At 40.8% G+C, this 15048-nt stretch overlaps 2 protein-coding genes across 7 annotated transcripts in view; one reads left to right on the forward strand and one right to left on the reverse strand.

The window, feature by feature from the left end:
• Positions 1–15048, reverse strand: part of SH3D19 (SH3 domain containing 19) — a 177629-nt gene that overhangs the window by 146477 nt on the left and 16104 nt on the right. The window lies entirely within an intron of this gene.
• On the forward strand, positions 608–6874 carry PRSS48 (serine protease 48). The gene is given in 7 exon segments (XM_029235801.1): positions 608–1073; positions 3309–3452; positions 3454–3572; positions 4297–4466; positions 6496–6753; positions 6756–6804; positions 6807–6874. Coding segments are annotated over 7 exon segments (1074 nt in total). The 5' UTR covers positions 608–807.

The raw sequence follows: 15048 nt of genomic DNA on the forward strand, positions 1-15048 counted from the left end.
TTAGTAACTTTGCAAAAAGATGATCTTTACTCCAAACATGACCTGAAGGCAAATCTCAAATTGAGGTCTGACTCTTAAAAGCTATATTTAAGTGAGTTGATTAAATAGTTAAAATTGCCTGTGAATACAATAAATAAATTGGAATACCAACTGTGATATGAATAAGGAATCTTTTCTCTGATTAAATGAACAGGACAAAATTGCAGGTTGCAATATTAATTTCAGGAAAAAATTAAGGTGAAAAGTACCTAGAGGGTCATCATATAATGATAAAAAGCGCAGTGAGTGGTGGACACATAACCAGAATGAATGGATAAACCACACACACAAAAAACATAGGATGCATAAAACAAAAACCATTAAAAATGTATGGAGGAGGGCTTCCCTGGTGGCGCAGTGGTTGAGAGTCCGCCTGCCAATGCAGGCGACATGGGTTCGAGCCCCGGTCCGGGAAGATCCCACATGCCGCGGAGCGGCTGGGCCCGTGAGCCATGGCCGCTGAGCCTGCACATCCGGAGCCTGTGCTCCGCAACGGGAGAGGCCACAACAGTGAGAGGCCCGCGTACCGCAAAAAAAAAAAAAAAAAAAATTTGACCTTTAACACCAATCTGAGAAATTTAAGTAGGTAGAAAGCCTCTCTATTCAGTGAATCTGGATATAAGAGGTGTTGTTATATATTAATGATATGCTGTATTTGTTTTAAGGTCTTGCCTATCCTTTTCCTTCCAAAGGAAATCTCTGCAGTCAGGTGAGTGGTCTCCCCTTGGGCCCAAAACTGCTGGGTTTGGAACTGGAAGAGGATGGAGTATGGAGGCTCAGGAGGACTCAGGTCCCAGGAATGGATGGGAGTTTGGAGATGATAAGATGGGGATCAGAAGAACAGCACAACCAGATTCCCATGTTCCTCTCTTTCCTCTTTCTCTAGTGTGCAGACGACCTGTACACTCGAGCCGTATTGTGTGTGGTGAGCACTGGCCTTGGCAGGTCAGCCCGTACTTGGGCGAGTCCCACGTCTGTAGAGGTTCCCTCATCGGTGACAGGTGGATACTGACAGCAGCACACCGCCTACACAGGTGAGTCCTAGCTGGCGCCTAGCACACAGAGAGGTTATTGATAAATATCTGAATGAACCCATGAATGAACCAACAGCCTAAGGAAAGTGCCAAGATGAACAGGCAGAAGGAAACCTAGGTCATCTTGGACTAGGGACGGGGCATAGAGGTAGAAAAAAAAATGATGAAAATAGTCACTATATTAGAAACTGCTTACTTTTCACCACATCACTTCCTAAACACCAGTCAGGGAATTCTGTCTTAAGCTGCTTTGGGTCACAAACACAATCTCTGAGAGAAGTAAGGTACCATGTGGTGAGTAAGCTGTAGAGAGAGGCACATGTAAAACTGATGTCTCCAGCCAACAGCTAATGAAGACGTGACAGACCCTCCTGAGTCGGGCCTTGAGATGACACTGCAGTCCACCCTGAGTGCTGCCTGGTCAGAGGCACCCAGATCCTGATCCACAGAAACTGTGAAATGTTTGCTGTTCTAAGCCTCTAAGCTTTGTGGTAACTTGTTATGCCACAGGAGATGACATATATACAGAAATCAAAACGACAGGACTTTTCAATAACAAACTGAAAGCTCAAAGAAAAGAGAGTAATAACTTCAAAATGCTGAGAGAATTCCAACTTAGAGTTCTGCTCATATTTACAAATGATCAATCAAGTGTAGGATAGAAATAAGACATTTTCACATATACAAAGCAGAAAAAATATTACCCCTCATGCATATTTTCTCAGGAAGCCATAGGAGAATGCGCTTCACCAAAATAAAGGGTGGGGTGGGGACAGGAAAACATGGGATCCAGAAAAAACAGAATAAAACACAGAAGAAAACCCTCAAGAAAATCATAAAGAAAAGTACCAAGGTTGGAGTTAGAGGGCAGAGGTCTTAGAAAAAAAAAAAAGACTTCCCTGGTGGCGCAGTGGTTAAGAATCCGCCTGCCAATGCAGGGCACACGGGTTCGAGCCCTGGTCCAAGAAGATCCCACATGCCGCAGAGCAACTAAGCCCATGCACCACAACTACTGAGCCTGCGCTCTAGAGCCCGCAAGCCACAACTACTGAGCCCGTGTGCCACACTACTGAAGCCTACACACCTAGAGCCCAAGCTCTGCAACAAGAGAAGCCACTGCAATAAGAAGCCTGCGCACCATAACAAAGAGTAGACCCCGGTCACTGCAACTAGAGAAAGCCCGTGCGCAGCAACGAAGACCCAATGCAGCCAAAAAAATTAATTAATTAATTTTAAAAAAAGGATAGTATTGATAAAAAGCCTAACAGGTGTCAACATATTGAGAGATTTACACTTCTGGCAGACAGTTTGGGGAACAAATAATGAGTCAGTGATAGGTACATAGAAAGCTAAAAAAAACAAACAAGTGAGACCACATTATTAATTCCAGGAGAAGCAAAAAGTTTTACAAGAAATCGCATTATGGTACTCAATATGGCCTCATAGTGAATGTTTTCACAGTCAGAAGAACATACATACTAAATACTCATCTAACAGAAAGTTATATTAGATGAGGAGGACGGTGAAAAGGAAGTGCGGAGTTGGCAGTAATTGTTGGGTCAATCCTCACCTTCGACAGGAGGAATACAATATTCTAAAACTGAAAGAAAAATATTAATGGCAATATATAGGGTTTCTTGAAAACACTAGGGAAAATGCTAAAAGAAAGAGCGAAGAGTTGAAAGTGATTGCCTTTGGATAGCATGAATTGAGGGCAGTAGGGCAGAGAACTTCTGTTATTTATTTATTTTATAAATCTGATCAAACTACTGAACATTTAAATTACATATATATCATATATATATATGAACTTTGGTGGTTATATTTTGCTTTAATTTTTAAATTTAGAAATGAAGGTCTAGTGCTCAGAACTCAAAAGTGAAAATAAAACAACAATGACTGTTAAGCATATAGGCTATGGCTGAAACCACGGAGAATAGTAGAAGTGAATAAGAGAACCAGGGAAAAAATACAGGACAAAACTCTGGCCATAATCATATAAAAGGAGATCACAGAAACAGCAGACAACAAAAGAAAGAGTGATCAGGGAGTGAGGGAAGGAGAAAAGAAGACAAACCAACCCTATGCCAAGTTGGAAGCAGCCTGGTTAATTCCAAGTCTGTTACTCTCCTTTCTTACCTAAAGACTTAGTGCTACACACAGGCAGCTTGTTCTGACCCAGCTGTAGCACAAAAGCATGCTCCACTTTTATTCTCCTCTTTCTCTTCCCCTTAGGCGCTGGATTCCTTTCTGATATACTGTGTGGCTGGGATCAATTGACATAGGCCATTCAAATACAGGCGTGAAGTATCATGTGTTCCGAATTGTCATCCATCCCAAACACCACGGTACCACGGCAGACATTGCCTTGTTGAGGCTGTTCTCGAGTCACCTACAGTTCTTCCATCCTGCCTATTTGCTTGTCCAGTGTCAAAAAGCAGTGGACAATTCCAGACTCTTGCTGGGTGACTGGATGGGGAAAAGCAGAAGATGAAGGTGAGAATGGGAAGAGAAAGGGGTTGTTTTATACATCACCTTCTTGTACCCATTCTAGAATATTCATATTCTAGGCATTTCATTACTACGGCAAATATTTTCAACAAAACCAGACACTATCTAAAAGTCTTCAAATAAAATGTTTGCTTATTTATATGTTTATTTACTCTTATATCCTGCCTAGAGTCTAGCTATAGCAGCAAGAAAAGATACTAACAATTTATTTATTTAATTTATTTTTTAATACTAACAATCTAAACACACAATTACCCCTCTGAAACAGAGGTGAACAAGCCTGACGTAAGGCTGGAAAGAGTCTAGTACTTTAAATCTGTTTTTAAAGTGTTGTGTTGTGTCACTCTTTCCCAGGATAAAGTAAAGACAGGGAATGATCTGGGAGCAGAAAAATGAGAAAGGAAAATGTTTTAGAATACTGTAGAATACTCACGTCTTTACTTAATCAAAATGTATCAGCACTTCTCTTTATTTAGAACGTTAGGAATGCCCCACGTGGCACATTAGAAAAGCCCCAAACAAACAGAATTTTGAATTATCCATTGTTTTAGATTAACTGTACCAAAAAAACTCTTCCATTAGCCAACATGATTGGAAAGTGACTGTGTTCTGCTTTTGGATTCCCATTCAGAGATGTCTGCATATCATGACTGAATGTTGTCCCTGCACCTTTCCAGGCTGCTTTTCCTTTCACTCCTATTTATCTCTACATATTCTGACTACCCTACCATCCTCCAAGAAGCAGAAATACCCATCACTGAACACCAGCATTGAGAAATAATCTACAACCCGGTGGGTTACCTACTACCACAAACAGAGCCTGTCATCCAGGAAAGCACGATTTGTACTGGTGATCTTGAGAAAAGAAAGGATACTTGCCAGGTCAGGGTTTGCTCTTGAAATTATTTTAACATGAGATCTTAATTTGGATCCAGGTTTGCCCATCTGTAAACAACGGTGAATTGGGAATCAGGAGACAAATATTCCGACGATAATTCTGTGTTAACCTGGATAAGTCACTTAACCTTTATCTATTAATTTAATCTCTTCAACTACTGATCTAGAGCAATGCTAACCACTGGTGCTTCGATTTTCACAGTCTCATATGTTTTCATAAATATATTAAAAGGTTGACATAGAAGTGCCAACTTTTTAATTTTGTGAAGTAAGAAACATTTCATTGTACACTTAAAAGATGTCATTCCATTGTCTCCTGATCATAACTGTCTGATGAAAATTCAGCAATCATTTGTGTCTTCCTCCACTGGGTGTGATGTGTTTTGTTCTGGTGGCTTTCAATACACTGTCCTTCATATGTGATTGTTAGAAGTTTGAATGTCATGTCCTAGGTGTGACTGTCTTTGTCTTTATCCTATTTGAGATTCACTGACTTGTTTTTTTAATCTACTCTTTTACCTTTCATCAAAACTTGGGAAATTTTCATTCATAATTTCTTCAACTATTATTCTGCCTTATTTCTCTCTTTTCCCCTTCTGGGTGAAACTGAAAATTTGTAAGTTACAACTTTTGATATTTTCACACAAGTCCCCGATATTTTATTTTTACCTTTTTCTGTTTTTCAAACTGGATAGTTTAATCTATATTCAGAATCATTGCTTCTTTCTCCTGCCATCTACATTTTACTGTTAAGTTCATCTAGTGAAATTTTTATTTCAGATATTTTATTTTTTAGTTCTAGAATGACCATTTGGGTTTTACTTCCTCCTTCCCTCCCTCCCGCCCCACTCACACGCATTTTTCTATATCTCTGCAAAAATTTCCTGTCTGTATATTCATTATTTACAAATCAAACAACAATGAGACACAACTTCACACCCAGGAGGATGGCTATAATCAAGACAGATAATAACAAGAGTTGGCAAGGAATGTGGAGAAATGGGAACATTCACATACTTAGTGAGAATGTAAAATGGTGCAGCCACTCTGGAAAACCTCAAAAGGTTAAGTATGGACTTACCATATGATCCAGGAATTCCACTCCTAGGTACACACCCAAGAGAAATGGAAAATACATCCATATAAAAATTTGTACATGAATATTCATTGCAGCATTATTTATAATAGCCAAAAAGTGAAAACAACCCAACTGACCATCAACCGATGACTAGATAACAAAATGTGGTATGTCAATAAAATGGAATATTATTTAGCCATAAAAAGGAATGGAGTACTTACACATGCTACTGACATAACATGGATGAACCTTGAAAACAGTACGCTAAGTGGAAGAGGCCAGACATAAAAGGTCATATATAGTTTCATTTATACAAAATATCCATAATATGCAAATTCACAGAGGCAGAAAGTAGGTAACTGGCTGGCCTAGGGCTGGAAGGAATGGGAGGAAATGAGGGTGACTGCTAACGCGTATGGAGTTTTTTTGGGGGGGTGACAAAAATGGGTTGTGGTAATGGTTGAGCAACACTGTGAATATACTAAAACTGAACTTTAAATGGGTGAATTGTACAGTATGTGAATTATATCTCAATAAAGCTGTTACCAAAATAATAGCAAGATTGAGAGATACATCACCAACTACTGTCACCACCATTTTATATGAGAGCATTATCTTAACACTAAAAAAGGACCTAAAAATAGAAAAATAAGGACAGTTCATTCAACTGAATGAATTTAGTGAAAAACTCATCATATTTATTTCTTTTCAATCAGAGATGAGTAGTTTGAAACTACTGATATATTTAGCTAAGGTCTCTGCCAATTTCAGATTCTATGATTCTAAATTTCCATGTCAGTGGGAAGTCCAGCTCCCTCCGGATTTTTACAGCTCCATGGGCTCCACTGCCCCATTTGAAGGAACCTCCACCCCTGTGACCACGCTCCTCTTCATGGGCCTTCTTCACTAGGCTCATGATCTTTATCTCTTCCTTAGGGTGATTCTGGAGGGCCTCTGTCATGTCATATTGATGGTATATGGATCCAGATAGGATTGTCAAGCTGGGGAACAGGATGTGGTCTTTCTTTTCCTGGGGTCTACACCAACGTGACCTACTACCAAAAATGGATTATGTCCATTATCTCAAGAGCCTTGGATGCCAACAACCTGGACTTATCTGACTTCTTGCTCCCTACTGTACTGCTGTCTCTGGCTCTCCTGGGACCCTCCTGCGCCTTTGGGCCTAACATTTTACCGGGAGAGTAGGCAGTGTAACTGAAGCTGCTGGCCAAGTACAGGGCTAGGAAGGAATGCGTGGAGAAGAAGCCCCAGGGGCAGAGAACTCACAAGGAGAGTCGCTGGGAACTCTGGATGACTTCATTAAAATGAGAAATGATTTTGTTTTTGAGATTCTTGATTCTGGAAGGAGGTTTCACTGGCTGGAATGTGAACAACTGAGAAATAAGAATGCCGCTTCTGTGCATGGCATTCTTTGTCCCTGACTATGCATCTTGCAAGGCAGGAGGGATGCCTTCCATGAAGAAGTATTTACAGACACAAATGAAATGGCGACAGAAGCAGGCAACAAAAAAAGTATCTGGGAAAGCAAATGGGAAGGTCCTCAAGAAAGTACATTATGGGTTTACTTCGTGCCCATAGGTTGCATTATGAGCATCTTATCTGGTCTGTCTTTCTCTACTTTCTCTTCGCTTTGTGCTTCCCCTCTGTAACAAGGCATCAAATAAGAAATCCATGTATGTAGTTCAGCTCTGAATATTTCCGAAATGTTTACTTTTTGAAATACCTACCACCAAAAATGGATTAATGCAATAATCTCAAGAGCTGAGGTTTTGGGCTTCAATAATCTGGACCTATCCAGGTTAATTTTACTTCTTAATAAAGTACTTTAAATGTTTATAAGGAAAAGATTATTTCCCTTGCTTAACTAGCATGCTTCTTTTTGTTGAACAATCATGTGACCTATACTATTTCCTTTTCTGCCTAGGCTTCCAGGAGCTCAGAGCTAAGTTTTATACATGATTTCAGTCATTATCTTTATCCTATACTCTCTGGTATAATTCTACTCATACTCCTTTTTATTTCAATCATCCTTCATTTCTCATTTGAATGAATTTAAGTTTTGTTGCATCTGTGTCTTTTGGGGTAAGTCAACTTCAAAAACAATGTTTTTGGATAAATAAATACATTTAACAGGAAGTGAGGGTAGGTTTGGAAAGTTAAAGCCCTTGCTAACCCTGAACCTCTCACCTCTCCTCTAGGCTGCCACTACAGCCTCCCAACTGCTGTTCCCACCTCCTTACCGTCACTCACACCTATGCTCAAGTGCAGTTGTTCTCCACAGAATTCAGACTAGTGTTTGAAAAATAAAGATTTTTAAAATGCTTTTCTCCTCCTTTCTCCTGTTTACCACACTTCAAAGGCATCTCATTGCTCAAAGAATAAGAACCAAAGTCCTTAACAGGACCTACAAAGTCCTGCTGGATCTGATCCCAGGCTGCCTCGTCAGCCTCATCTGGCCTCCCCCCACCTGCTCTCTACACTCCCACTTCCTCAAATGCTCCAGAAGCCCCTTCTCAGCACCAGACTTCTGTATCTGCTATTTCCCCTTCCCTGCTGTCTTTGCGTGGTTAAGTCTTACTGATCTCAGTTCATTCTTCACTTCCTCAAGGAAGCTGTTCCCAGAACAAATTCCCCCAATATACAGTCTTGCACTATGGTGTCCTCCTTGATAGGACTCAACACAGGTGTAATTTAACATTCATTTGTGTAACTGTCTAATTAATGTATGTCTGTCTTACCAAAATGCAATGAGGTCCATGAGAGGAAGAATTTTTGCTTTTGCCAACCACTATATTCCAGTCTCAATAAGTATTTGTTGAATGAGTGAATGAATGAATGAGAAATAAATACACAGTCTCTTTGTCTCCCCAACTAAGGACCTTTTGTTTACTGAGGTAGCCCAGAACCTGGCACAATGTCTTACACAAAGTAGGTTTTCAAATACAGGTTAAATAAAAGGATGAAGGAAAGAATGTTTGGGCCCCATTCTCTTTCTTACCTCTCTCCACCTATACGGCACAAAGGAACAAACAGTACACAAAGCAGGTAAACTGAAATCTTTCTCAGAGACAATAATTCAAGCTAAGCAAGCTCTGGAATGATACAAAGCAAAGCAAGATGGCAGCTGAGAGAAAAGAAAAAGAGAAAGGAGGGGCAAGAAAGGAAAATGGAGGAGAAAGGACAGACTAAACTCAAGAACTGGAGAAGAACAAATAGGGAGAGAAAACACACAAATGTATGAGCCAGAATGACACGGCAAGGAGCCATAAAGAAGGTCCAGAAAGCCAAAACACTGCTTCCTATCATTCCTCCAGACCCTTAGGAAGCAACTGTTCCACAGCATGGGAACCTGACAAAATTTTTCTCCTGAAACAAGAGTTGAAGTGTAAACCTTTTGGAGAAACCAGGCCATTCAAGTGGGAAGAAAGGGATAACTATAGAAGAAGACCACATGACCTCACTGACCTGACCACTACTGGCTGGACTTACTAGGGACGAGCACCTGACTTAAGAGCTGCCTAGGGCTTCCCTGGTGGCGCAGTGGTTGAGAGTCCGCCTGCTGATGCAGGGGACACGGGTTCGTGCCCCAGTCCAGGAGGATCCCACATGCCGCGGAGCGGCTGGACCCGTGAGCCATGGCCGCTGAGCCTGCGCGTCCGGAGCCTGTGCTCCACAACAGTGAGAGGCCCACATACCGCAAAAAAAAAAAAAAAAAAAAAAAGAGCTGCCTAGCAGGTAGGGGGGCAGGTTGGCCAAGCATCTTACCCAACAGATGCACTAAATACTGGACAATCCAACAGACCTCTTCTCATGGGAAGTCTGAAAATGGGCCCTATAGTATGTCAGTGTGCAATCAACAATATTAAGTGCCCACCATGTTCCAGGCATGTTCTAGGTACTGAGGATACTGCAACATATACAGTGCACCAAGCCTGCCTTCAAGGAGTTTACATTCCAGTGGGGGAGAGAGACAATAACCAAATGCAAAATACAGTCCTCCCTCAGTAGCCACTGGGGTTTGTTCCAGTACCTCCAGGGGTACCAAAATCTGCAGATGTTCAAGTCCCTTATGTAAAATGGCATAGTAAGCTGACCCTCCAAATCTGTGGGTTCCACGTTCATGGATTCAACCAATCCCACAGATGCAAAACTCTGGTTATGGAGTGTCAACTGTAAATGTTTATTATAATGTCAAGTACAAGAAAGTCTGATAAAGGAAGATAACACCGAAGCAGCAGATAAGGTATCAGGGTGCGGGACTCCACTTTAGGTCAGGTGGTCAGGGAAGTTTCTCTAAGGAGCTGACATTTACAGAGGCCCGCATGAAGGAGGGAAGCAAAACAAATACCTGAGAAAGAACCTTCCGGGTAGACAGAACATCAAGTACAAAGGTCCTGAGGTGGGAGGATGAGTTAGCACATGGCTGTGTGTGTGTGAGCTTGAAGAGAGGTCACTGCTGAGCGGAGGCCGGGGGACAGGGCTGGGAACTGGGAGCAGAGGGGGAGCAGTGCCCTAGGAGCCGCAGTAAGGGCTCTGAATCACATTCTCAGTGGGATGGGAAGGTATTGAGGGCTGAGAGCAGGGGAATGATCAAAGAATAGAACAGAAGATCCCACACCACTGCTCATGGGAGTCTGCAGAGGCTGTGAGGGAGCTAGGATGGTACACAGGGTAGCTGGATGGTAGCAGAATTAGATAAGAAGCAGAGAGAAAGACAATCAACCCCAGTGAGCTAACAAGCAAAACACCAGGGGACTACGGCACCTGAACATCAGTGAGGAAGGTTCGATTCCAGGAGGCTGTGGGCTGTTTGTTTTCCCTGTCCCCTACCTGCACCACCCTTATAATAAGGCCCCATGAACCAAGGTGGCACAAGCCCAAGTTTTTTACCATCCACTTTATAATTCATCACTAAGACACCTACCTTACTTCCTATTTGTTTTTTCCCTTCTTACCCAGAGCAGTATTTTTCTCATTCCTTCCTCCCATTTCCACCTCAAGGCCTTATTTAATCTGTCCTCTATACCTGGAATGCCCTTCTCTTGTATACCTCAACCCAATCAATCTGTTGATTAGAAAAGGAGGCAGTGAATATCTGAAAAACACACTGAAAGGACCCTAGGAAATGGTTTTAAAAACTAACAGGGAATGGGTGAAGTATACGGTATGTGAATTATATCTCAATAAAGTATTTTTTTAAAAAATGAGCAGGGAAGTTTTTTTCCTGCTTATACAAAAAACAACTAGTCTATGGTGTATTTAGGGCTTTCTAAAGATCTTTTAAATAATTCTTGTGACTGTATTTCAAGAAAAGGCTCAAAATAACTACATACATTTTCTGTTTCCATTGCTAAAACACAAAATATAAAGCTTAACCCAATATATGAGTACAGCAACTGGTAACACATTACTGGAGGACCAAAAAATCAATAAACATTTGTATTCACAAAACTAAAATGTCACACTTACTGGTAACGAATTTAGTCCATACCACTACTGACCAAATGAGGAGAAAATTAATGGGAACAACTTTACATCTTATTTTGGAGGTGGGCTCAATAGGCTTTCTGCCTTAAAAATCTATTTTAATTTGCAGAATATTTTATTCCTTGGAATATCTGCTTTAATATGCTCCAATTTTCATTTTCTTGTCTTGAGGAATTTTAATTAAGGTTGGATTTGCTAAGGTCACATTTAACAAATAAAGCTATACACTAAGGCTGTTGAAATCCAACCAGAATTTCTTTTCCCCCAAAAGTGAGGAAATACAGTTATTTCCAGGTCTTCTATTCATATAACAAATAGACTATTTCAAGTAATCGCCCATTTTTTTCTTTATTTCATTAAATTGTAAAATCACCCCTAACATGTAGCAATATTACAGAAAAAGGATTCAGAATAATAAAATGTGGACGCTTTATTTTTATACTATTTCAACAATGGGTATTTTACCTTTTCAGATGCTTGGCTTCATCCTGAAGCTATAATATTCTCTACACCAAATTTGGCTACATACAGTTTATTTACATACTAGAAATCAGTTGCCTGAGAATTCTGTTAAACATGTTCCTTCCTCAGGAAGGAAGGGAAGGGAAGGAGTCATTCAAAATAACCAGAGATTAATTTTATTCCCTACAATCAATAATTGAGAGGAAATGTTCACCGTCATAAGAATAAAAGAAAACTGAAATCTTTAATGGGAAATTCTTTTTTTTTTTTTTTTTTTTTTTTTTTTGCAGTACGCGGGTCTCTCACTGCTGCGGCCTCTCCCGTTGCGGACCACAGGCTCCGGACGCGCAGGCTCAGCGGCCATGGCTCACGGGCCCAGCCACTCCGCGGCATGTGGGATCTTCCTGGACCGGGGCACGAACCCGCGTCCCCTGCATCGGCAGGCGGACTCTCAACCACTGCACCACCAGGGAAGCCTTTTAATGGGAAATTCTAATTGCTTTCCAGGATAATTATCCTCAACCAATCCGAATTCTCTCCACAGTGTCTTCTACCATGTAAGTCTTCACTTCCCATCTCCATGTGGTTGGAATAAAGTGACTGAAGTCTAGTCCCGTGGCTCTTTGTGCCACTCTTATGACACCTAGCCCACACTGCCCTGTACCATAATTAACTTTGATAATTAACACCCAGGAGTAAAAAGAATAGGATGGGATGAGGCCCTAAGGCTCCAAAATGCTAAAGGCATCCTGATTTTAGTGGAAATTAGTGAGAAGAGGACAGATTCTAGACACAGTTGGGTAGGACTGTGATAACATTTTGATTGGATTCAGATGTGATTCGATGGATTGGATGTGGGTGATGGGAGTGAGGGTGGTAATTGGAATAGGAGGATGGGAAAGATAAAGATTTGAAAAGAGAAATCAAGAATGACTGCTAGGCGGTCACAAAGCACCGAGCTGATCTCCCTGTGCTATGCGGCTGCTTCCCACTAGCTATCTATTTTACGTATGGTAGTGTATATAGGGGTGGGATAGGGAGGGTGGGATAGGGAGGGTGGGATAGGGAGGGTGGGATAGGGAGGGTGGGAGGGAGGGAGACACAAGAGGGAAGAGATATGGGAACATATGTATATGTATAACTGATTCACTTTGTTATAAAGCAGAAACTAACACACCATTGTAAAGCAATCTTTAACTCCAATAAAGATGAAAAAAAAAAAAAGAATGACTGCTAGGTTAGTGGCCTGAGAACGGCCATACTATTAAATAAAATGAGGATGGCTGGAGGAGGAACAGTTTGCTGGGCTATCAAATGCAGTGATAGGCTGAATAATGACCCCCAAGGATGTCCCTGTCTAATCCCCAAACCTGTAAATATGTTACATTACCTGGTAAAAGCAACTCTGCACATATGATTAAGTATGTTGAGAGCTGGAGCTTATCCTGGATTATCCAGGTGGGCCCAATATAATCCCAAATCTTTTTAAAGAGGAATGCAGGAGAGTCAGAGTCAGAGGTGTTTATGAGACTATGCAGAAGAATGGAAGCAGAAGGAAGAGAGGAACAAAGATGCTATGCTGCTGGCTTTGAGGATGGAGCAAGGGGCCACAAGCCAAGGAGTGCAGCCGGCCTACAGAAATTTTAAAAAGGCAAACATGATTCTCCCTTAGGCCTGAAGATAAAATGCAGCCCTACCAACACCTTGATTCTAGCCCAGTGAAACTGATTCCAGACTGCTGACCTCCAGAACTGTAGAACAATTTGTAGCAATTTGTTACAGCAGCAATGGGAAACATACATACATGTTAGATTTGAGATGTCTATTAGATATACAAGTAGAGATGCTGAGGAGGCAGTCTGGAGCTCAGAGAGGGCAGGACTAGAGAAAAAAAATTAGAAGAATCTGTTTGAATTATGGAGCCTCTTTGCCACATTACTCTAACCCTGCATCCCAAAAAAGCACTCATGCACAAACACAACATTTTTTCATGAAATTTCAAGATGGTCAAGAACCTCTATACTCATGGAACCTCTAGAATAGTGTAAGTAATCACAAAGCAGCCTGTTCTAACTCTGATGATTGTTCCCTCCCTAAGGAGGAGGAAACCAAGTAACTCTTCATTTAAAAAAAAAAAATCTTTTCAAAAATTTTTTTCCTAATTCTGCTTATTAAAAAAAAACCCACAATGTTACAGAAATATCTAACATAGGAAGTTCAAATCCCCATGTACCCACTGTGTTCATCACTATCGCCCTTTACATGTTCTCCTCTTGCTTAAAGATGTGGCCAACACACCTCTGACTCCTTTTTAAATGTTTATACAGATATACACGTTTTTTAACCTTGCTTTTTTCTTTGATTAAGCTTGCTTTTTAAAATTAGCTTATGATAACAGAAAGCTGGTTACAACAATTGCAAAGCTTCAGAGTTGAGACTTTTGATTCCTTCTATTAAAAATTCCACATAGGGCTTCCCTGGTGGCGCAGTGGATGAGAGTCCGCCTGCTGATGCAGGGGACATGGGTTCGTGCCCTGGTCCAGGAAGATCCCATATGCCGTGGAGCGACTGGGCCCATGAGCCACGGCCGCTGGGCTTGCGCCTCCAGAGCCTGTGCTCTGCAACAGAAGAGGCCACAACAGTGAGAGGCCCGCATACCGCAAAAAAAAAAAAAAAAAAAAAAATTCCACATAACTAGGCTAGATAAAAAGGATAGCAGCTGGTTGATCAAAGAAATTTTGTGTCAATGAATTTTAAATAATGAAAACATTTTTGCCTGAAAAATTAAAATCACTAGAGCATCTTCAAAGGCAAGTATTTGGATTTCTACTATCCCCCTATGAGTTCAATGAAGCTATTTTTATTTCTGAAACAGAGAGCTAACATGAAAGACCTAGAGGAGATGGTATTTTTAAAAAATGCATTTGCTTCACATTCTTTTTGTCTGAAGTTGCTGAGTTGGTATCATAAGGAAAAATATGTTAGCTCACTTAAAGAGGGCCAATAAATGACTAGTTCCAAAATGGGCACATTTTAAACTTCTAAAAACAGGTCACAAAGAAAGTAAAACAAAACTGTGTCGACCCGCCTTTCTTTGGAGCCGATCTGGCTTATCTAAGCCCTTCCAAGAAGGAGCAACCCACTGAGCATCAGGACAGGAGCATCCTCAATACTGCACACAGTCAGCTTTGCACAATGCTTTTTATCAAGTGTTTGAATCTCTACAAGTGAAAAACGTCTGCCAAATACTATGTGAGTTCATAAAATATGCTCTAGAAAAATCTTTCTAGAAGAAAGATTATATTTTTCCAGCCATGAACGTAAGCTAAGTATAAGAGGACAGACCTGGGAATTCCCAGAAAAAAAAAAAAGGAAAAAAAGGTTCAAGGCCATGCTAAGAAATTTGAGCTTTAAGGGGAAGATTAAATAAGACATTGAAAGGTTTTAATACAGAATAACATGATCAGTTTGCATTTTAGAAAAATCACTTCAGTTGTTGTGTAGAGAATGGATTACAGA

Source organism: Monodon monoceros, unplaced genomic scaffold (genome assembly GCF_005190385.1).
Source record: "Monodon monoceros isolate NGI ecotype Baffin Bay Population unplaced genomic scaffold, NGI_Narwhal_1 Super_Scaffold_20, whole genome shotgun sequence".
Classification (NCBI taxonomy): Eukaryota; Metazoa; Chordata; class Mammalia; order Artiodactyla; family Monodontidae; genus Monodon; species Monodon monoceros.